This window comes from Centruroides vittatus, unplaced genomic scaffold (assembly GCF_030686945.1).
Source record: "Centruroides vittatus isolate TY-2023 unplaced genomic scaffold, ASM3068694v2 contig_2682, whole genome shotgun sequence".
Classification (NCBI taxonomy): Eukaryota; Metazoa; Arthropoda; class Arachnida; order Scorpiones; family Buthidae; genus Centruroides; species Centruroides vittatus.
In genome coordinates, this window is record NW_027121707.1 from 504,941 (window position 1) to 528,842 (window position 23,902).

The window sequence follows — 23,902 nt, forward strand, 5'->3', positions numbered from 1 at the left end:
ACTACTCCGTCTGCTCGATGTTTTTTAGGATTTTACCGCTCGTTTTTCGTTTTATCCACTCGTAGAATTTGTGGACACATATACTAATGGATTCGGAAGGTGGTGACAGGAGTTATCGTGCTATTTCTTTAAATCGGTAGCATCCAGACTCTCTTGATTGCTGCTCCCTTCGAGGATTCCTCGACCTTTCATCATGCCATTCCTCTTTGTTTGCTGATATAGTTAATAATAAATGAATCCGTGAGCCAGAATTAACACACCGTTTTCACAGAAAAGATCTACTTGTAGTGGGCAACATCCTCAACTGTTACAGTCCTGTATTTATTGGATTAATCGACTCTCAAAAATGCCTTGTCGATCCTTGGAGGCCGATATGGATCACTTTGGGAACCCCTCTTTTAAAATAAGATATTTGTACCTACTAGACTACTTTAATATATTTTATTTTATTTTTAAGTAGTTATTTAAGCAACAGAATTTCATACACCCGTAATACTTTTATTGAAAGAGTAGCTCCGAATCCACCGTGGAGACACGACTTGTTGCATACATTTCGAATGCACCCCTTGTTTATCCCTTTGCTATCGTTCATATATATGTAAAACAACCAAAAATTTAGCTTAATAATAAATAGAAATGCAAAACTGTTATAGATTTAACTCGTCACTTGTCTTAGTTGCCAAGAAAACTAGAAGAAAAAATACTTTGCTATAATTGCCAAGGTCTAGGTTACGGCCGCTATGGAAGATGAAGTCTTTTTCGACCTATATAATTGGCCAAGTATAAGTTTCCCGTAAGTGATATTCTCTTCTTTCTTCGTAATTGTCCTCCTTTTCTGTCATCTCGCCTACAGAGATGTTTCAATATCCCTTCGGTGAGTTTCCCAAATTAGCACCCAAGTTCACTACTATGAAACATTTGGTGTTGCAATCGATGGAAAAGCCATGTCTTTTGCATAAGCGAACGTGTTGCAGCCAAATTCTGTGTATAAAAGTAGCCACGTATGTCGAATGCCATTGTTATTATCTACGATGGCCAGAACCGTATTTCTTGTGATGTCGTTTTAAAGGAACGACAACAATGCTGCCGCTGCAATTCTGGAATTGAGGCACAGCATTGAATTTACTCCGAGAACCATTGTTTCTATAAGCTCTAAGGAAAATGATCAATCAATTCGAGGGAACTGGACGTATGGGAGTTCAATCCGCAGACCACAGTTCCTTCAAGATGGCATCACATCCGTTGTTGAACAGTCAATGAATATTGTTGCAGGCTCTGTTTAATGCGTGTGGGCATTTTCTAGCTCTTGGCCCACCTTGTGTTTTCGGATCGTTTTTTCTAGTGTGGATGAGCTTAAAAAGTGTGGTTTATCCGGTGTCTGCGAGCCGTGTTCTAAAATTGTGCGGGCCAAAAAACACCGAATTTTATGTACTTATAATAAATAATTTATTATTATAAAACCGTGTACAAACCAAGAGTACACCTGCATACCGCTTCAAGGGTCATCTGGTCGCACTTGAACTGTAGTTACCTCATTGTAACGACTACAGAATTTACTCTTAAAAATACAAGTTTGCTGTACAAAGTTCCTATGCCTTAACTAAAACCATTGCTGATGTCGCCTTAAACAAAAGATGGGGAAGTATAGAAGCATGCATGCATGCACTTCTTGAGATGTTCTGTATTTAAACCCGTATTCAATACGAAATCTACCAGACAATTAAATGCGTGTTTTCGTCATTTTTTACGCCAAACATTCGTGTGCTTTTATTATGTTTTACTGTCAATCGTAATGCGCAAACTTGGTCTCTTTTGCAGTAAAAAGAATGCAGTGGTATTACGAACACAGCTTTCGGTTCGAGTGCATGCCATCATAGGTAAGTGCTTTAGTTTTCTTACGCATTAAATCGCACAAACGGGTTTAAATTCAGATAAAAGTAATTCTCCGAGGAGATCCAGAATTGTAATTTCACGTTTTTGTTGCAGAAAAAATTGATGAATTCCACGGGCAGAGAATTGAGAAGAGCTCTTTTTTCCCTGAAACAGATTTTCCAGGTAAGAAATAAATCATCTCTCGTATTTAGTTGACACGGCATCAAATATGTTCGTGAATATTAGAACTATACAATGACTGGATCCTAATTAGAAACACTTTATATCATAGGCAGGAATGATCTATCCGTGGGAAAATTTTTTATTATATTAAATTTATTTTCTCTGTATTTGAAAAGTTCTATTGCCCCAGATACGTGACAGATGCCTCCTAGCACTTGGCATCCCAGACAATTGTCTAAATCAGTGGTTCTCAACATTTCTCACGTTAAATACCCCTAAAACACACCATGATGTACTGTGGACACTGGCAACATAGAACCGGTTCTCTGTAGATCCCTAGGCAGGGCTGTGTGATAGATTTTTCAGTATGATGCAAGCAGGATGCAAGTCTTAAAAATGCCTCCCCCTTACAATGCCGCCCGATGCGGTTGCCACTGTGTATCGTAGCACGGCACGGCTCTGACCCTAGGGATCCTCAGATCACCGCTCAAGAATGTAATCATTTGTTGGAATACTTGGTGTTATCTGAACATACCTTTGTAAGAATTGATGTGGTCAAATGCCCAGTGGAAACAACAATCTTTGTGTTTAAAGTAGACATCCGAGACAATGCCATTCTTATTTCTGGAAACAGTCTTGGAACTAACCTCCTGTACTCAAGTACTGCAGAAAATATATAAGCCTACATACTATTCTAAAGTAATATTATGGGTTTGACCAGGCCCGCAATAGGGTCATTGGGTGGCAAGGGATGGAGCTTAATATATATGGATAGACCACCCCAAAAATTCCTGGAGCTTTTCAACCTGTCCAAATTTAATCCCAGGTTTCCCAAGGGCAATGGGTTCATCCTAACTGCCCTGGGAACTGCTTGTCTATTTGGCCAAACTTCAATTTTTATGAGTGTTAAAATTGTCAAGAGCAAAATTCTCATAAAGACAGATTATATTTATTTATTATAACTGATTTAATTTCGTTCACAATTATAACTCTTGGTATTTTTACATTTTTAAAGGACGACAAGGATCTAGTTCACGTTTTTGTCCAAAGCGACGGATTGGCATGCCTTATTAAAGTCGGTTCCGAAGTGGATAAAAATTATCAGAATTATATTTTGAGAGGTAAGATAATTACTGATAATTTTTGTTATAGAACTTGTATAATTTCTCCAACAGCTTTTCGTAAACAATTTACAGTAGACCCCCCCTATAACACGGTAGATACGTTCCGTGTTATATGAATCCGTGTTGTACGAGTCACTTAAATACATGAGCCGATCACAGCCCGACACGTGTGCGGTTTAGGGGCTACGGCTGTTTGAAAGGTTTTCTTCCATAAAATTAATGGATTCTAGACTAATTTGATTCAAAATTTCCAAATCACGTATAATTTTTTGGGAATAATCCATATAAACTATGCTGTAAACAAAAAATTGTAGGATTACTTACCGAGTGTGCACCGTTCGACGACGCCATTGCTTAAGCTTGTTTTCGTCGCGGAGCGGCTCGTCGAACGGCGGATGCGTGTTTCCCGATAAGTTATTTTTCTGCGAAAAATTCGCCGAACTTTGGAAACATCATTAATTAAATATAATTTTTATGGTCGTTAAATAATAAATGGTTTTTTAGTAGGTCCGCTGCTCGGTTAAACTGGACGGTTTGAACAACATCCGCTATTGGTCCAGATTCGACCAATCCTGTCGCGACACGAGTCGGCGATGATGTTTTACCGTGTTATACGAGTCTCTTTTAGCATGTTATACGAACACGTTCGCAATTTTTTCGCCGTGTTATACAAATCCGTGTTATCTGAACCCGTGTAATAGGTGGTCTACTGTAGTTTAGTTCTCTAATCTGTTATTAATATCAAAAGTATGTAAAACAGATATTTATTAATAAAAATATTCAGTCACTCGGTTGACTGAGTATTTTGGAAAATCAATTGTAATCATGTATGAGGAATTTAACAAGAATAATTTGAAAATATTTAAGTCTTTCTACTTGATTACAATTGAGCAGGGGGATTCACTTGGGACTAAACACTTTGCTCAACACTTTCTGATTGCGCAGTCACAATTTAAGTAATATTTTCCACATGAAGCTATATTATTCTTGGAAAAAACTATTTATTAACTTTTAATAATTATGTTTTTTAAACCGTAGAAAAATTTAAGTTTAATTTGATTTCTTTTATAGCTCTGGGTCAAGTAATGTTATATGTTGATGGAATGAATGGAGTGATACAACATAATGAAACTATTCAGTGGTTATATTCTATAATTGATTCAAAGGTAAGGTAATAAACAATTACATAAGATGATAAGTAGTAAGAATAAGAGATTATTCTCAGTATTTACAAAAGTATGCTTCGTAGTAAAGTGGCTTTAATACGGGTAAACAAGCTAATTCATTGGATTACTTATCCAGTCGTATTAAAGCCGCTTTACCAATTTATTAAATGCAACTGCTAGAAATATCATCATGCATATTTGCTCGGTATGGCATCGGTTTAGAAATGAAAAGAAGGTATATCGTCCACATTCCACATTAACAGGATAAGGAAACTTGTCAAGAAAGAAATAGTTTACTGTGATAATTTTGAGAGTATACCTTAGTAAATTATCACAATACATTATTCAGGTGAAATTGTCTAATGTTTTGGTTTGACCAAAACATTAGACAATTGGTCATGCAAGAATAGGAGGCATTAAGGGAACAAAGGAAGAGAGTGCATAACACCCAAGAATTTTTAATTTAAGAATCCAAGTGTATGTGTTATTTACACGTCAGTTCTATCAGTTTTAAGTCAATTATATATCCAATCATACAGTTTTCCTTCTTATCGTCTTACATAATAAGCAAGCAGGCCCACTAGAATGCAATGTGGACGGGAAGCCAACTAAATAAGAGGTCCCGATTTTCTTTACGTGAACATAGTATCAGGCTCTCGGTATGCTAGAAGGTTTAAATTACAGTGTTTCGGGGATTGCCTTATTCTTTACCGACTGTAATTTAAAATGACGAAATGATATCAATTTATAAACTCCAATTCCGTGATACAGTAGTACCAGTAAAGTAGTATGTCATTTTCTGTGCCAAGCAAGTCCCCATGCACAACCATAGATATTCTATTCCCATTTTATACAATTTGATAATTGTATTTATTCTATTCATGTCATCATCATCATAATCATCATACTTTTGAAATTAAAAATGTTTCATTTCATTTAATAATGTAATCAATATTTTATTTAAAAACAGAAGTATAGAAAACTAATTGTTTATTTATTTTTTACCATTTTATTCTTGCATTGCTTAGGAGAGTTGGTAAGAGTGCAATATTTCTTATATACTTATTTCTAGTGCTTTTAATAAACTATGTCTGAGTAATATATATACTGTAGTAATATATAAATATAGTATCTCCGAGTTTAATTGGTTTCCTGTAAATTATCATTATATCCTATAAGTAGTGTCATAAATTGTCATCATATAACACTATACAGAGATGGCTAACAAAAAGTAGATTCTTCCACACAGTTATACCTATGCTTTACATAGATTCACAAGGAAATCCTAGACACTGGGCCAACTACATATATGACATAATGAATGAAATGATTATAGGCATTGGCAATACTTTTACGGTCTTCGGATTTTCAAAGATCAAGCATAGAAGTAACGAATGTCCCCACTCCGTATTTAATTATTGATAAATTTATAACATTTTAAACAATAAGTGTATATTCGTCTTTAATTCAGTAGTTAAAATGAAGTGTCTCGAATCACAGATTTTCATCATTTTCTCTGCTGTTTGCATCGATTTAGCATACACACCAATTGATGAAAGATTTAGATACCGTCAGTTAACCTTCTAACTTTCTGCTAGTGGCACCGAGTTCGAAATAAAAACGAGAATGTAATTTAAAATTGGATACGTCAAACAACTTTGTGCTAAAGTTTGGGACACTCGAGCACGTGCCCCTCTTTTTGCCCGGATTGCTCTTTTCCTAATCCCCAAAAGGGCCCCAGATTCCACAATCAACAAACTTCTAGTCTATTCTTCAAATATAAAGAAACTAATGAACAATACTAGCCTGTTGTCCCCTGCAACTTCATCACACATTGACCGAAACTTGGCCTCGAAAACAAGGTGGAAAATTTTAGAATAATTAATAGAAATTTAATTCAAATTAAAATTAAATAACTGTTTTTTCAAAATGTAATATTTATATTATCAAAGTAATTAAAATAACATAATTATTATTATTTTTCAGTATCGTTTGGTAGTTAAAACGGCACTTAAATTATTATTAGTATTTGTGGAATATACAGAATATAATAGCATTTTATTGATGAATGCCGTCAATACCGTCGATAGAGAAAAAGGTAAGGAAATTTATTATAGAATTATGACTTTATAACTGATTTATATATGTTATTTTCGTGTAAGTTTACTAAATGAATGAATTCTACATTCATTAGCACTCTCCAAATAATAACAATATTCATATTCTGTAATACAGTATACAACTTAGTATTACTCCCTCTAATAATGTTTGAATGTTTTCAGACAAAGATGAAATTTAAGAAATGCTATAGTGTATAGTTTCATCTATTTACCTTTAACAACAAATCAGTTCAATATTTATATATAAATAAGTCAAATAGTCCACTCGATTAGCTCGTTCCTCTGTAGTCAGCCATATCGAATACGGCAGTGGTATGCGAATTAAAGTTAATAGTCGAGAAAATAATTAACCTACTGTTTGATTGTATAATGATCCTAAAGGAAAATGTCTACTTCCACACCACAGTTTTGCTGTTTAAAATCTGCCTTGTCTCCACTATTTACCACCTTTCTTTTTGAACACACCTGAGAAAATAAGGTGTGTTCAACCTGCTCTACAAGTGAAAAAATTAAAGTTTACTCGAACACATTATATTCCGAGTAAACTTTAATTTTTGCTTTATTTGCTATTTTTGTGCCGAGGGTGATTTCTGCTCGCACAGTTTGTTTTCTTAACATTGGATCAAGCGGATTCTTCTGTTAAACCTCTCATCCCTATATATACATATGTATACAGTCAAACCTGTTTTTATGCGGTCTTTTTTTGTGCGATTTTTTATGCGATTTTTTATTTGTGCGGTATAGTTGGCGACTAGTCTCGTGCGATTTGTCATTGACTTATTATAGCTAAATAAACTTATTATAGCATAAATGCACTTATTATAGTAATATTATTGCATGAATATGCGAAAAATGAAATAATTTATTTTTTAAGTCAACAAAACATTACCTGGACAAAAATATGTAAAACAGACGATAGACGAGATGATGCAGTCAAGTGCTGACATCTGTTGTCAATAAATTCTATTTCGTACGGTTTTGAGTTATTTTCTATGTGAGACTTTTTTTTGCGGTCCCTATTGACCGCATAAAAACAGGTTTTGACTGTATATAAATTTAAATGCAAAGATTAGGTTAATGATTTAATTATCGTAATCATATTAATTTAGTTGAGAAATAATTAAAAGCCTGATAAATATTTTAGGAGTGAAACCTTGGTCCAACATCATGAATCTGTTGAACGAAAAGGATTCGTCGGATATCGAGCTTCTCATATATGCAATGACGCTTATTAACAAGGTAATAAAAATGGTTTTAATGAAAGTCTTATGTTATTAACAACTGCTAAATTAATGTTTTCGTAATGTAAGTTTTTATCTTTTGTATTTTAACATATCGGGAGTGTTGTCGAGCAGCTAAGTAAGCAAGCCGAGCGGTCGGTTACTTATCTGCCTGACCAGGAAATACACTGTGTGTTTTTAGTAAAATTTTAGAGATTTATCAACTTATTATTAATTTTATAATTGAATTTTAAGGGTGAACAGTTTAGTTATATGTAAAAAAGGTCACAACTCTTAACAAGGGATGAAATTTATACTAAAAATATTGTGATGAAGTTCTATTGAATACAATACAATGGAAAGCAAATGAGAACTTATACATATTCTTTATCTTAATTTAAACAATACTCTATTGATAACTTTCTAAATGTACAACTTTACTGTCAAAGAAGCAATGCATTTATGAAAAATAAGTAAATTTTTTATGATTAAATGAAGGATTTGGTAGGAAATTCGAAATTTTATATACAGATTTAAATAATAAGTTGATTACGATTACAATTATAATTTTTATTTTGAAATATTAGACTCTGAATGCCATTCCCGATCAAGATACGTATTACGACGTGGTCGACGCTCTGGAAGAGCAGGGAATGAAATGGATCGTCGAACATTATTTGAATAAGAAAGGAATCGATCCCGACCTCATGCAGCAGTTAAAAATTTACGAGGTAATTCCTTAAAACGATTAATATTGATTTTAAAATGACAAGTATTAATGAAATCTGAAATTTAGTTTAGCATGTTAATACAGTATATTCTTGTTAGTGTCAATCCCACTTGTAAGTGATGATGTTAACTGATAGTTGGCCTTAATGAGTATCATTCAATTTTTACCCAAAATTTATGCATATTTATAGTAATATTAAAGCATACGTTTCATTGTAACACTGCAATTTTTCTGTGATTCTCACTCTTTTCGGCTAATTGAGAATGTGACAAAGCCTGGCATTTTCATTTTTTGTATAATTAACTCCAAATACATCAAATACACTAGATTTAGGTGATCGAGATACATGTGTATAATAGAATAAATCCAAAAAGTACACTTAACGGAGACACAATCAATATTTTGACTATCCTATACATTACAAAAAATAGCATTTGTTACTTTTCCTGTAATTGTAGTCCTCATACATTTTTCAAAATGTCTTCACCAATAACTAGGCTATTTTAATTCATAAATACAATAAGTATTTTGGGCATAATTACACAATTTATTACTAAAATAATCTTAATAATTGGATTTTTGGTAAGATGAAAACATAAAGAAGTCATTATACAAACAAGACATAAAGTATAAAAGCACACAACTGTAATGTTTTACTTTATTCAAACTCAAAAATTTACATAAATACTTTTATATTTAAAACAGTTAATTCCAAGTTTTAGTAAAGTAAACAATTATAATTGTGTTCTTTTATACTTTGTGTCTTATTTGTATTTTGACGCAGAGAGGAAGCAATTTATCGAATTTACTTTACTTTCTATTGATTCCGATTTCAATTTTAGGCAGTGTTAAAACACGAAGACGGCGACGACGATGGAAAACCGTTGCCCTACGACGTTACTCTCAGGTTAGTTTTTAAAAACTGCATTTATTATTTCAAAATGTCTTACATTTTTAATCCCGGATACGTCGTAGTTACTTATTCCACGCGGCCACACTTTTGTCGAGAAATAGTAACAGTGCATACTTGGGTTGTATTTTAAACATTCGAATGCTCGGCGAACGATTTAGAAATCCTATAAGTTCTCAATTCGGTGGCACTCATAGGGTTTTGTTTCGGAGGAGGCAAAACATACGAGATCAATTAACTAATAGATCTAACATATTCCTTAAACGGGCTTGTTTCTGTTTTACAATTTACATCTAGCATCACGAGAGTAGATAAGTAATTTATCTTGTCCTACTTATTCCTTATACACTAATTGTTTCGGTGAATTAAAAACCATTAAATATGGCATTAAGATTAACAACTAGTATCAGTTACTTAAACCATCCTAAACCATTGTACAGTTTAGATAAGCACTCTGTGTGGAGCTATTGATATAATAAATGAAAGCATTTATATATATATAGTGCTTTAATTGGAAGGTGTGGTGTCCTTTATTAAACATTGCACTACAAGAAAGTTATTTAATTAATGAAAGTTTTCGGTGGACGGTCGAATAATTGTCATACAGGTAAGAGGCGGATTGGAGTGTTGAATGTTGGTACGTTTCTTTCAGACAAATGCCGAGAAATCGGAAGATCTGTTTAGACGATAACGACAGGAGAAAGAGCAAGAGGCATTCATTGGGGAAGTCCATATCATCGTCGAAAATAAAACCTCCGGATATTCAAACAACTAATCAACAAGAAAAAATGCCTTGGAGGAGAACAACCAGGTAAAGCTATTAACTTTTTATTGTGGTCACGCAGCAAATTACATTTAAATGAATCTAACTTCGGATGTGAAATGAGCGAGAATTACAATTTTCATTTTATAAAAATCAAAAATTTCTTTATTTTCAGACAAATATCTAACGACGATTCGAGCAAACCGGAAGGACAGATGCAAAACGGAAGCGCCGCCATTCCAGGTAAGGGAAAAACCCTCTACGTGTGGTGGGTACGTAATCATACCGTAAGCCGTTTCTTCTTTGCAACTAAAATATATTTGATGGTAGAATAAGCGAACGTTAAGAACTGTTCCCTGCAAGAAATGAAAAAAAAAAAAGAAAAATCGTTGCAACGAAAGCTTTCTTGCGCTACAAGAGTACCCATCGGTGGATGAAACCACTAAACACTGACAGTTGGTCGTGGGTTCACGCCTGGTCACGTGGAGCTTTCCGGTTTTTCTTCGCGTTAGTAACACCTAAATAGGGGCCAATTTCTCACGAAAATGCCCGGTAAATGCGACGTAAAGTGTCCGAAGTCAATACTGTACGCGGGCCTCCTAATTCAAATTCGCCTGGGCCCCGTGAAACTGTAACGCGCCAATATAATCAGTAGATGAAAGTATCACCTCCGTACTATGAAGACACGTAATAAAACGTCATCGCTTCGCCCAACAGAACAATCGTCCGCCATATTGGTTGCTCAATTCATGTTACCTTGCTCGTTCACTCTATTATAAAACGTGGAAGAAAGGATTTTTTTTCTTCCACATTTTATAGGTAAGAGAACTTGGGAGCAAAATTTATAACAAGAAAGCAACTTTACAAGGCAGGATTTCCATCGGTAGTCCAGTAATTCATTGTGATATGTTCTTTCGTACCATAACAGTCTGAGGAAATGTACGCCAAGGATCCCGTGTACGTGTCTTTTGATATTTTCTTTTATTTCTATTCGGTAGCAACGGAAGTTACGGAAATTACGCCGGCTCTACGCAGGAGAAGAGAAAGAGAAGCTCAGAATAAAGCTTTGGGTATAAATCAAGAGATCGCTCCCTCTCCTCCAGTGTATCAGAGAACAAACAGCATCCCGTCAGACAGAGAAGAGAAAGCGCCATTGCAGGAAAAGCACGGTATTTTTTATTTCGGATACATTCACATATGTAGCGGATGTGCCATACATTTTTTAAAGATATATGGAACGTCATTATTGTATATATTTTTTAAATAGGTCCGTCTTTAGTGGAAAAACATCGCTATCGTTTCGAGAGTAAAATCGAAGACGAGAATAGGAAAAACCAGCAATTGACGAGACAGAAATCCGTGGAGAACAAGAAGCCCGAACTGAAGAAACAAAATAGTATTACGGAAATTGGCGACAAAAAGCCTTCTCTGGTCAGACAGAACAGCGTTTCGGAAACGAAGGAAAATTACATGAAAAAACTAGCGAAACAGGGAAGCCAGAGCGAAATCGCCAACAAACAGAGCGGCCAAACGGAAGCGGGAGGGAAAAAATTCGTTCGACAAGACAGTTGGCCCGATGCGAACAAAGTTCCTCTTAGTAAACAGGGCAGTAAGGCCGACATCAAGTCTCCCTTCGTCAGACAAGACAGCCAGCAGGAGAAGAGCGAAAAGTTGCCGCCTCCTCCTCTTGCAAAACAGGGCAGTTGGGTGAGCGCCCAGGCAAACAAGCTCAGTTCGCCCTTAATAAAAAACGATAGCGGTGCCAAACTCGATCAGACCTTGCACCCCCTCAACAAGAAGGGAAGCCAGACGGAAATGAATAAAGGCCCGACGCCTTACACTCGCAAGGATTCGAACAAGAAGTCGTGGATGCTCTCCATGATGTACAGTAAAAGCCAAGAAGACGAAAACAAAAAGAATCTGTCTCAGTCGCCATCCGGAGAATTTGCTAATCAAAGAGAAGAAAAGTTTCCCCTGAAGAAAGACGGCAGCATACAAGACATTCAGGGAAAGGTGATCGGAAAACAGATACCGGGACCAAAGTCGCCAGGGATACGGTCGGGTGACAGCGGTATTATCGCCAGCGGTATTATCGGAAGAGCGAAAGAGGGCCTAATATCGGGCGGAACCCGCCAGGAACAGAAAGTGCCCATTGCGCCTCAGAAAAGTTCTTCGTTCATCCTCGATTTGAAGAAGAGTGACGATTTTCAATGGGAGCAACTCATGAAGACCATCGCCCGCCCTTTAATAATTAACGATTTAGATTTCACCGATCTGGACGAAAAGGACGACATGGACATATTCAAACCTCAAGGCTTCGTTCTGGCGCCCGTAGGGCCACCGCAACAAGCGCCGATGTTTACTTGCGGCCCACCACCTCCGCCCCCACCACCGGGTTTGGGAGGCCCACCTCCTCCCCCTCCTCCACCGGGCATGGCTGGTCCTCCGCCTCCTCCTCCTCCACTTCCCGGTATGGGAATTCCTCCACCTCCTCCTCCATTACCAAATTTGGGAGGAGCACCACCGCCTCCTCCGCCGCCGGCTTCGGCGTTCGGATTGAAATCTACGGCACCTTTATTAATGAACACTCAGAAAAGTGCGGTTACTCCGCAAGCTCCACCGTGGGTCAGAAGATCCGCGCCGCAACCGGAGAAACACCAAGAACAGGAGAAATCAAATCCGAAGAACAAGAAAACCGTCAAGTTATTCTGGAGGGAATTTAGAGAAGAACCAATGCTTCTGAACAGGGCGGGTATCAAGAGAACAATATGGGACGAGATAAAAGTCATCAACGTGGATACTCAGAAGCTGGAATACCTCTTTGAAAGCAGAGCCAAAGATATTATGAATAAGGTATGCAATAGATTAATTATTTGCACTGTTTTTTAATGCCTTCTATGTACTGTACTTATACCGGGTTATTGTAATTAAATAACTTCCATTCGAAGCCGTCTGCAAAGACATCTAGCGGTTAAAATTTGCGCGGGTTCGTGTGCCAATGAGATCGAAAAGGCCTCGTCGTATCCAGTCGATGGGAAAACGAGGGTCGAGCATCTCGCCCAATTTCCGAATCTGGAATCGATTCAGGACCGATCCGATCTGGATTCGAACCCAATATGAATGCTTTTTGGCGCCCGTGGATGCGATTTCTGCGGCAGAACACTTCCAGGAATCGCCACCAGAGGAGAAATTGGCGGTAGACGTTTTTTCAGACGACTTTGAATAGGGAGGGTTTAACTTTCCACTAAATAAATAATTTATAATTAATAAATTTTGATGCGATCTTAATGCTTTATATTCACCAGTTGTTTCTTTTGTAATTTTAATTTAAATCATAATTTGTTTGATTTTTTTTTTTGCTGTAATAATAATAATAATAATAAATGATTTAAGTAATGCTTTTGTGAACAATATAATGAATTTTAATACCATTTTATTATATTATTTGAGTAAAGTTTTTAATTCAACTTTTAAAAGATCCATATTTTAATTTTCTGTTTTTATTTTTTTTAAAAAAAGAGATTATTTAATGCTGTATAATTTGAATAACTATAAGACGCATGGAAATTTGCATGCAATGTGATACAGTATATTCTTAATAATTGAAAAATGTCTACAAAAAATGTCATCGTCGTTGAATTGTATTGGTGCAATCAAGCAATACGACCAGAGGAATTCGGGTTCGAATCCGGTCCGAGCCCTATAATTTATCAAGGCCGAGTAGTTAAGATGGCACTCTACCACCGGAGGTTTGGTTTATTCGTATTGGGCAACGTGGCCTGTGAGAAATCTGTCGAGGGGAGGACTTTTTACGGGAAACTGGCCAAAAACTCCACGGAGCCAGTCCCACCAGTGTTCTGTGGTTTTTCATTCTGATACGCACCACTCTGGGAGACACGAAATCCGAAAGGATCCGGGAATTTTTCCTGGGTGATGCGTCCGGATACGTCGGATCTATCCCTCATCACCCGGCCGCCATTATGGGTCTGGCCGAACCCGTAATGGGCTTCCTAATGTTTTAAAGAGAGAACTGCTTTTGACGTCATACCGCTTAACACGAATCCTCAGAAATAATGGCTGCACGACTCTGGAATATGGCTTATATTTTTCGTACCCGGCAATAAGCGAGCCGTAGAAAATGTAAACCCAATTTTTACGAAAATGAAACCATTAATCGGGGTATTGTTTTATTTCGAGGGGGAGATTAAGAGTATACTGTATCGCTATAAAACTGTAAAGAAGAATTTACAGGAATTTAAAATAAACAATGCATGATTTCTAATTGGTTTGATTTTTCTCTTGGATATTTGCTGCCATTTACGCCCCACCAACTGACATTTCGACATTTTCTCGTGTTTAGGAGGTAAGAGAATTTTCCACTCTTGTCATTTATTACGTAATTAACCTTATTTAATTAGTTTTATTCCTCGACGAGTCTCGGAATCTTTTAAAAACTAGCTTAAACCGTTCGAATTTAATTAATTAAGTGTTTTCGGTTCCTGATTTTTCACGAAATTTCCGTCCGACGATCTTCGTGAAATTTGCAATACGTTAGAGCTTCGCTTTACGACGGACCCCTTTAAAATCCCCGGCAAAAAAGTTGTATTTTTTGTGTTGGCGATAGTTGCAATGTGCACCAATAGGGTAACTTAAAGCGTACTTTCTGGGTAGTCGACGTCTAAATGAACGCTTTATTCTGTAATGGAGTGAATTTAAATACCTTTTGTTTGTTTTTTAATATTTAGAAAACTCAAGAGAGCGGAAAAAAGAACGAAATTGTAGTATTGGATACGAAACGTTCGAATGCCATCAACATCGGCCTGACCAAGCTTCCGCCTCCGAGGACCATTAAAACGGCCATTCTGAAAATGGACAGCATCATCATGAACAGGGAAGGAATCGAAGTAATGAGTTCTTTTTTTGTCTTTTTCGTAGTAGTAATTTATTCTGTTTCTCCACATTCCGAAAATATTCCGAAGTACCCGCTAAAACAGGAGGCTTTCTAATTACAGTGTGGTTTAACACATCATACAGCAAAGCATCCCCTCTTAGCCCCCTGGGTTTAATATCGTACAGCAAAGCATCCCCTCTTAGCCCCCTGGGTTTAATATCGTACAGCAATGCATCCCCTCTTAGCCCCCTGGGTTTAATATCGTACAGCAATGCATTCCCCCCTTAGAAAACGCCCGTGGGCGTTATCTAAGGGGAATGCATTGCTGTACGATATTAAACCCAGGAGGCATCCCATTGGCAATCATCCATGGCGATTTCAGCGAAGTGCCTCCTGGTAAGAATTTATACAGGAATTGTCCCCTATTTAGGCGTTAGACACTCGAAGAAAACTCTATTAACAAAATAGACAAGCAAATGCCGTGTTCGGAGAGACTAACCGCAATAATTCAATAGAAAGAAATCGCGTTAAAAATTAGAATTATTTATGTATTTAAATAGAAAATTCTGACGACCATGATGCCGACGGAAGAGGAGAAGACGAAAATAACGGAAGCTCAAATGGCCAATCCGGATGTTCCTCTAGGTTCAGCCGAACAATGTCTGCTCATTCTATCCTCTATTAACGAATTAGAAGCCAGATTGAAATTGTGGGCTTTCCGCCTGGACTACGACACTATGGAAAAGGTAAATTCTTAAAGTCCTATTGCTATTTTGCTATACTTTGTACCGTTACATATAATTATTTATTGTATATCAGGAAGTTGTGGAACCTTTGATGGATCTGAAACAAGGAGTGGAAGAAATAGAGAAGAGCCAAACATTCCGGTCAATTTTGGCAACTCTCCTCTCCATTGGAAACTTTTTAAATGGAGTGGAGGTAAGTAATGTTCGGTGGCGCGTTATCCTATGGGCAAAAAGGGCAATTGCCTGGGATTCTCACCAACAAGGTGCCCCAAACCAATCTTTCATAAGAAAATATTTCCCAAAAAAAACCCCCGTAGAAAAATGTCTGAAGTCAATAATAATAATTAATACTCTGGTGAGAGAGTATTAATCCACACACGGATACTGAGCTGACATAACAATTATTGAAATATTGCCCTGTTTATAATTGGTATAAATATTTTCAGGCGAGGGGTTTCAACATAGAATATTTAGCGAAGGTTCCCGAAGTGAAAGACACGGTCCAGAAGCATTCTCTTCTTCACCATCTGTGCCAGTTCGTCATGGAGAAGTTCCCAAATTCGACGGACTTGTATTCCGAATTGGGTTCTGTGGCCAGAGCATCGAAGGTAAATCCTATTTCCGTGTCAAAAATGTCACGGACTAAGACTTTGAAGTATTGACTGTTCCATCGTTTCAGGTGGATTTCGACGAGGTGAACAGGAATTTAACTAAAATGGAGAACGAGTGCAAGGCATCTTGGGACTATCTGAAAGTAATCGCCAAGCACGATGGCTCCACCTCCATGAGAGTCAAGTGAGTAGTTTCCTTTTTATTGTCGCTTACCGCAAATATCATCGAACACTTTTTTATCTCAGTCGAGTGGTCGAAATTGTTGGCACCTCGTCTGCAAGGTGCTTACTGTGGAGGACGTCGCGCCAACGTGATACCGCTCCTTACCTTCGACGTGTATCGCTCGAAAATAACCACATTCTTTCGCTCATTTCTCCTCTCGAAATACGAGAGGATCGCCGGATACATTTCCAGTTAACCATTTGTTTATTTTTTCATTTAGGATGGCGGAATTTCTAGCCGAGTGCGCGGAAAGGATCATCATCTTAGGAATTATCCAGAGGAGAGTACTTAATAGGTAAGTAAATAGGAATGTCCAGAATAAATCCGTCGAAAGGCGACGTGGATTCCGAATTCGATTTCCGTGCGACAGACGTCAATTTTAACCGTCATCTTCTTATCCAGGTTCTATAAGTTGCTGGTGTATTTCGGTTTCGTCGCTCACACCATCAAAGACGTCAAAGTCAATCACATCTGTAAAATTATATGCGAATTCGCTCTGGAATACAGGACGACCAGAGAAAGGGTGATCCAGCAGATGGAGAAGAAAGCTAGTCACCGCGAACGTAACAAGACCAGAGGAAAAATGATTACCGAAGTAATTGATCGCTTCCTTTCTCACGTTTTCCGATTGTCCGTCGTTGGTCCAATCCCAATTTTTGTTGTATTTCGAACAGACACCAAAATTCCGAACCAAAGAGCAGCAGGCTGATCGGGAACTCAGGCAGATCCTGAAGAACGGAAACGTGGAAAACGAAGAATCCAGGTCGCACAAGTGGGACAAAACGTTACCCGGAAGTAAAGGGCGACCGAAACTCGTTCCTGGTAAGTAGAGGTTGTGGCTGTTCCTAAGACCCAAACGAATTCGATTTGCCTGTAACACACAAACTTGTGCCGTTGCAAACTTGGAAATGTTTAGTGGCAGACCATCAGTGGTGCGTTATCCTATGGACAAAAAGGACAATTATCTGGGGACCTCCCTAACGGGGTCCCCAGACTAATCTTTTATAAACTCAATACTGTAGTAAGAATATCAAAATTTAAATTTGGGCCATATCTCGGGTCCTAGATTACCGGTTTGGTGCAAGCGCAGAGTGCACTGGCACAGTACAAAGGTGGCGTTAAAAAACGAACGAGGATACTGGGGGATTCAAAAATTCTCCCCCCGAACCGAAACTGTTTGAAGTCAACACTGTACGTAGAGCTCCCTAATTCAAATTTGCCCCACAAAACTATAACGTGCCACTGCAGACCATAGATCATATCGGGAACGCATGATCTATGGCATCGGCATAAGTCGCACGCCAAGCGAGCCTTATCTTCGACAATCGAAGCGATTTTGTGACGTAATTTCAATATTTAAATTTTCTTCCGAGGTGTGGGACACGCGCCAGGAAGACACGGACCCATCCTGAGAGACGAAAATCTGACGGATGCCGACGACGAGATACTCGAGAGTCTGGTGAAGACTGCCACCACGCAACCCACCCGAACGGAACCCAGAGTCAGGAAGAAGGCTCGTTACGGCGATAGAAAGTCACGTGAGTACACAATATTAACTTAAGACTCAAACACAATACTGGTGATGTGCACTGTAAAATGTAGGTTTTAGGATGTTCTGAGGATAACAATTTTTCGTTAATGATGGGTCTAATTTACAATTTCAGTTCGTCGAACCCTGAAGAGCGGACTGGATTTGCCCGAAGAGAATAAATATTCGACCAGACCTTACACCTGAATCTCCATCCCCTCTGGATTCTGACGTAGGGGTTCTGCCTCCAGAGCAGCGGAACCTCGGGGGTGGGGGGTGAATTTTCCCGGTTGGAGTTGGCTGGCTGTCGATACATACATACACAAACAAACACACACGCACTGATCTAAAGTGTAGCGCAATTGTTCTTATTGTTAGTTCTATGGCTATTGTTAATTATTATTATTTTTTGTTTTTATAAATTTAAGATATTTTAGAGCCGGAAGTTCTCTACATAGACTTTTTTAATTTATTTATAACCGGGCGACGAGAGTTCTATTGTATTTAAGTTTTTATTAAAGCGTCGCGTTGCCCCCGTGTGTATATATACGTGCGTCCGATCGTACTTTCTGCCTCGTTTACGTCACGTGCGTGTTTATCACCCGGATTTTGCCATTGTCGAATTTCCCGTCGTCGCGCGCGCGACCTGACGACCAAATGTACTTTTTGGACGTGTAAATAAAAAGAAATTCTAAATAATTGTTCTCTGTGTTCTCCATCAGAAATAATGGAAAGTGAATAAATCTGTTTCCAGACCCAAAACAGTACACATTTCGATAAACAGTAAACACACTTAATTTAAGGTATAAATTACAACGAATAATAATCCTAAATAATAAATTAAAACAATAAAAAGAATCCTGCAGCCATTTGCGAGACTTTTTTAAATAAAATTTCATATTATTAATAATAATAAATGAAATTGTGCGTGGCGCCATCTGTTACGAGATTTTGTTACAATAAACTTTGTTATTGTTATAAAATGGCAGAGCTTAATTTTGAGGATGGAATTTTATTTAAAAAAAAAAAAAATTGTAAATTCGTCATTAAGTCCGACTCCAATCGAGATAAGACACGTGACCCTTCTTTAAACTGACACTTTATTAGGAGCCGTCCATAAATTACGTAAGGTATCTTGGGGTGGGTGGGGTCAAGGATTTCTTACGTTTCTTACTCGGGTAGGAGGGGTAATAGATCTCGTCTTACGTAATATTCTTATTTTTTGATCTCGTTGTGGTGGAGTTTTGAATTTGGCTTTAATTTGGCGGTTTCTATTAAGAACTCTCGTTGTACTAACGCCATCTCGTGTGACGTGATAGAATAATAACGCTAGCAGAATCACGCTCTACACATTTTTTTATCATGGGAGAAACGCTGTGTAAGGCCGCGACTCCACTAGCCGTAAAAGGGCCGTAAAACCCCTCACCGTAAAAGCTTTTAATCACGTGATCATGATATTTTACGCCTGAGCAGGTCGTAAAACCAACGTATAAGCGAGTTGAGCAGTGTTCAACCCGCTTTTACATTGGTTTTACGACCTGCTCAGGCGTAAAATATCATGGTCACGTGATTAAAAGCTTTTACGGTGAGGGGTTTTACGGCCCTTTTACGGCTAGTGGAGTCGCGGCCTAAAGCCGGATGCACACATGCGGCGCGGCAAGGAAAAGCGACAGAATGACGTCACTTTTTCTCGCCGCAGAAGTCGATTTTGTGCGGCTTTTCCCCTGCCGCAAAAGTTGCTTGAATTCTATCTTTGGCGGCAAAATCCTCTAGCTAAATAAAGCAAGCGCCGTACAAAATTTGTAAACACGTGGATAGCGGCAGTGTCGGTATCGTTTGCCATCTTGAATACTGAACGCATGCGCCGAAATGTAAGCGGATTGCCGCTTGTGTGGTTGTGCTGCCACGTGGCGAAGATGCGTTTGCGACATCGCTTTTCTTTGCCGCGCCGCGTGTGTGCATCCTCCTTAATGGTTTCTCTGTTTTTTACATTAGAATAAGTGCACCATTCCTATGGGTGTATAACACTAAGAATACATAAACCAAAATACATGATACTTCTATATTTTTTCAACAACATAATTGTAAAAAGCATCAAACAGTGGCTTCTGAACAAGCTTATTGAGTGGACATGGCCACTTGAAACCCAGCATAAACATTTCTAATTTCAGAGTAAGTCTATCTTGATTGTCACTTGTACAATGATTGATCATATGGTCAACGGTGTCTAAGTTTTCTGTAGAGCAATAGCAAGAGTCAGTTTCTGCCTGGTTATACCTCGCCAGGTAGCTTCTAAAATTACCGTGCTCAGTAAGTAGTTGAGCAGTGGCGATGAGAACCTGCATTCAACACTAGGAAAATAATAATCTTATTCTACCAGTTTTACTCCACTTTTGCAGAGCGTTGTCATAAATATAATTTTTAAGGCTGCTGCGTGAGAGAGGGTTGCGAGTGTAGTCTGAGTCAGTGTCCATTGCAGCTGACTTAGCCTCAAAGTCATCTTTTTCATTTCCTAGTATGCCAGTATGGCCAGGAACAAATATAAAAGTTATCTTATTTACAAGATTTTTAATATGGTGCTGGATATATGCAATTTTATTGCTATTGCAATTGGGATTTAATAGAGCTTTTAGAACAGACTAAGAAACACTGTAAATGTCGGTAGACAGAATTTTGTTTGATAGTGAAGTGGCCCACAGTTTGGTACACAGCATTTTCTTCAGCTTGATAGATGGAGGTATGTGGGGGGTATCTGACCTTCTAACATATTTTGGGCAAAATATGTCAGTTTGGAGGAAGATACAGATACGTGAGCAGACAAGGGGGCTGTGTTGATATTAATGTCTGCATGGTTATCAATGGAGGGAGCAGCAAATGTACTGTACCCTGGGGATAACCTTGTTTACAGAGAGATGATCAGAGATGGGGTAATTGCAATGTGGTAGCATATGAACCACCATAGATGGAAGAGTAGAAAGAGACCGTTGTCGAGCCTTGATGTTTGTAGTTCTTATGTAGTAGTTCAGAACATTTTCTACAATACATAGTCGCAAAGGAAGGAGCTCTGCTAGAATCGGAGAGGCATTAGTAGAAACAGTTCTGCAGCACTTTGAAATTCTGATGGCAAACTGTCTTTGAAGAGAGAGTAATTTACTCGTTACTGAATTTACTAGTTACATGATCCCAGCTAGAGGCCGCGTAAAGTAGCATTGGTCATATTACCCCATTAAATAGTTTTTTTTTAACTCTTTCCGTCCTGTGGGCACTAAGAGGCCTCTTTTTGCAAGCCATTATGGGTTCGGCCAGGCCCACAATGGGGCGACCGGGTGGTGAGGGACAGGGCCAGACATATCCGGATGGACCACCACCCGAAAAATTCCTGGGGATTTTTCGACCCGTCGGGATTCGAACCCGGGTCCTCCAGAGCGGTAAGCTGCCACCTTGACCGCTCGGCCATCCAGCCTTATATAGAGTTTTACAAGCTTTACGTTCTAGTCCCTGGGTGCACCTAGCACATTTATCAGCATGTAGTTTATTTTATTATTATTATTTTTTTGGCTTTAGCCAATATGTAATCAGTATGGCAACGGAATGTGGTTTCTCTCTATTCTCTCTTGTTTTATTTTGTATGACGTTTATTTAAATGTGCACTAGCTAGTCGATATGTCAAAGATTTTTGCGTCCTTTTGTGAAAATTAAAATTAATATAAAAATGAATATAATGACGTCGATTAATGATAATAATAATAATAAAAAGATTGTTAATAATTAAAAAAATAAAGTTCTTAAAACAAATCGTTCATTCGAATTCATTAAATTTTTATATTTTTAAATTTGTTCACATAGCCTTTTATAAATAATAGTACGTATTAATTAATTAATAATTATAGACTATTTTTATTATTACATATAAATAAACGTAGTAAGAAAGTATATATTTTTTATTTTTTGGAGTTTCCAGAACGAATTAATCAAATTCCCGTATAAACCTACGGTAAATCGATAATCGGTTAACCCTCTTGCTCCTGACCTGCAGAATTTTCTGCAGAAAAGCCATAACGCGTTCTGAACGTTAGCCGATGCAACCACAATACGAAGGATAAATTGTAACTTGTCTACGGGTGCGTTGCAAACACTTGCGGAGTTTGTATTCTGTTCATTCTTGACCGGTGCTGCCGTTTCTAGGGTAATTACCCTTTACTAGAGTAATTTTAACCTCTCGGAGTAATGTTTCGGGTAGTCTTATATTTAGGGTAAATCTAAGGTAAAACTACCGTGTTCCGATGCTATTACTCATTCCTCCACAAGTTTCGCTGGAAAAAATTTTAGCCTAAAACCATTCTGTTTTTCCCTATAACTGGAGGGTTTTAGGATAGGACGACAGAAACTAAAGAAATAATGCAGATCGATGCTAGGTACACGGGTGTACACCGTACAGTGATACCTCGGTTTTCGTCGATAATCCGTCCGAAAACAATAGGCGAAATCCGAAACCGAGGTATTACTGTATATTACATCCGAGTAGGATTTCGCTTTTCTCGACCTCCATGCATCGAGCCATTGGCACTCTCCGTGTCAGACGTAAATTAATACCTCTAAAAATCCTGATTTTTAAAAACAATGAATTAAGAATTGTTCTGATTATTATTTCACAATAGTACAGGAATAGAATCGTTCGTCTTATTTATTTATTCGAGCACGAGCTAGAGCTCGAAGAGTTTTCTCAATTTAGGATAACTTTCTGCAGTTGAAATTGGTTCATTTTAGTTAGAGTGCCCGATGTTGATAGGGGACGTGCGGCTCCCAGAAATGTTTTAGCTGTCGTTACGAGCATTAATCCATTGGGTGGGTCTCTATCAGTTAGGAAACAAGGAAGGTCTTCTCGATCGACTTTATGCTCGTTATGAATTTTTCTCCACACATTTTTCTTTGAAATTTTTTTAAGTATGAAAATTAAATTTCTATGAAAACATACAGAACTAATGTTGTTGGCATTAAAAATTGTAAAAAAAAAAAAATGTTTTGAGGCTAGAATCCATATTTTTAAGTTACAAACCACTGTGCGTTGTATTAGACACTATCATGTTTGCATCAACTAACGTTCAGAACGCATTATGGCTTTTCTTGAACACCACAACGCGTTGCGGTCGTTTTTTTCGCTCGATCGGCGATTTCGGTCTTCGAGCCTAACACATACACAACTCACTGAATTCATTTTAACCGGGTCAAATATTATATTTTACAACCTTTTTGCGATGTCGATCGATTGTGCGAGATGTCATTTCATAACCAGGAACACAACATTGCGTTTTTTGTAATTATAAACTTCGTAATTAGTATATATCTTTCGCTCCATCTAACTCTCTAACTCGAGTGCTGGCACATGTTTAATGTCGAGGCGACGTGCGCGTGTGCCGTTGCAAGAAAATGGCTGCCGGCCACAATCCTTACACTTGCCGGAAAGAAAAAGATCCTTGCATCTGCTGAGCACGAACGGGCGATCATTACATTCGACTGCTTTGTTCGTTTTCTGGCTCCCATTTTCCATTAGGTGCACCCAATCCACCAGGAAGCACGGGCATTGTCGCTCCGACCGCACCGTATCTCGAAAACAAACTCGTGGACCGCCATTTTCTATTACATTTTTGGATTCCCCGTGACAATTAATAGAAAATGGCAAAGTTTGATCGATCGAATTTCCAGAACGAAGGCAATTCTGTAAGCCAGGTACTGTACAAGAGACTTTCCTAACGCTCCGCCTCAATAAACGTAATTCAAATTATGCGGAAATTATCAGAAAATTTTAATGACGAAC

General features: G+C 38.0%; 1 protein-coding gene across 1 annotated transcript in view; it reads left to right on the forward strand.

The window, feature by feature from the left end:
* LOC136971690 (uncharacterized) overlaps window positions 1-18,786 on the forward strand; it is a 44,653-nt gene extending 25,867 nt beyond the window's left edge. The window contains exons 5-26 of the mRNA XM_067266166.1: window positions 1,819-1,877; window positions 1,988-2,055; window positions 3,071-3,176; window positions 4,251-4,345; window positions 6,332-6,443; window positions 7,610-7,704; window positions 8,273-8,416; window positions 9,258-9,322; window positions 9,978-10,136; window positions 10,264-10,331; window positions 11,087-11,257; window positions 11,356-12,941; window positions 14,834-14,992; window positions 15,540-15,725; window positions 15,799-15,918; window positions 16,172-16,333; window positions 16,405-16,520; window positions 16,780-16,854; window positions 16,962-17,154; window positions 17,234-17,381; window positions 17,933-18,097; window positions 18,224-18,786. Of these exons, the coding sequence (XP_067122267.1) occupies window positions 1,819-1,877; window positions 1,988-2,055; window positions 3,071-3,176; window positions 4,251-4,345; window positions 6,332-6,443; window positions 7,610-7,704; window positions 8,273-8,416; window positions 9,258-9,322; window positions 9,978-10,136; window positions 10,264-10,331; window positions 11,087-11,257; window positions 11,356-12,941; window positions 14,834-14,992; window positions 15,540-15,725; window positions 15,799-15,918; window positions 16,172-16,333; window positions 16,405-16,520; window positions 16,780-16,854; window positions 16,962-17,154; window positions 17,234-17,381; window positions 17,933-18,097; window positions 18,224-18,294 (4,123 nt within the window). The 3' untranslated portion in view covers window positions 18,295-18,786. The remainder of the gene's footprint in view (window positions 1-1,818; window positions 1,878-1,987; window positions 2,056-3,070; window positions 3,177-4,250; window positions 4,346-6,331; window positions 6,444-7,609; window positions 7,705-8,272; window positions 8,417-9,257; window positions 9,323-9,977; window positions 10,137-10,263; window positions 10,332-11,086; window positions 11,258-11,355; window positions 12,942-14,833; window positions 14,993-15,539; window positions 15,726-15,798; window positions 15,919-16,171; window positions 16,334-16,404; window positions 16,521-16,779; window positions 16,855-16,961; window positions 17,155-17,233; window positions 17,382-17,932; window positions 18,098-18,223) is intronic.
* The last annotated feature ends 5,116 nt before the right edge of the window (window positions 18,787-23,902 follow it).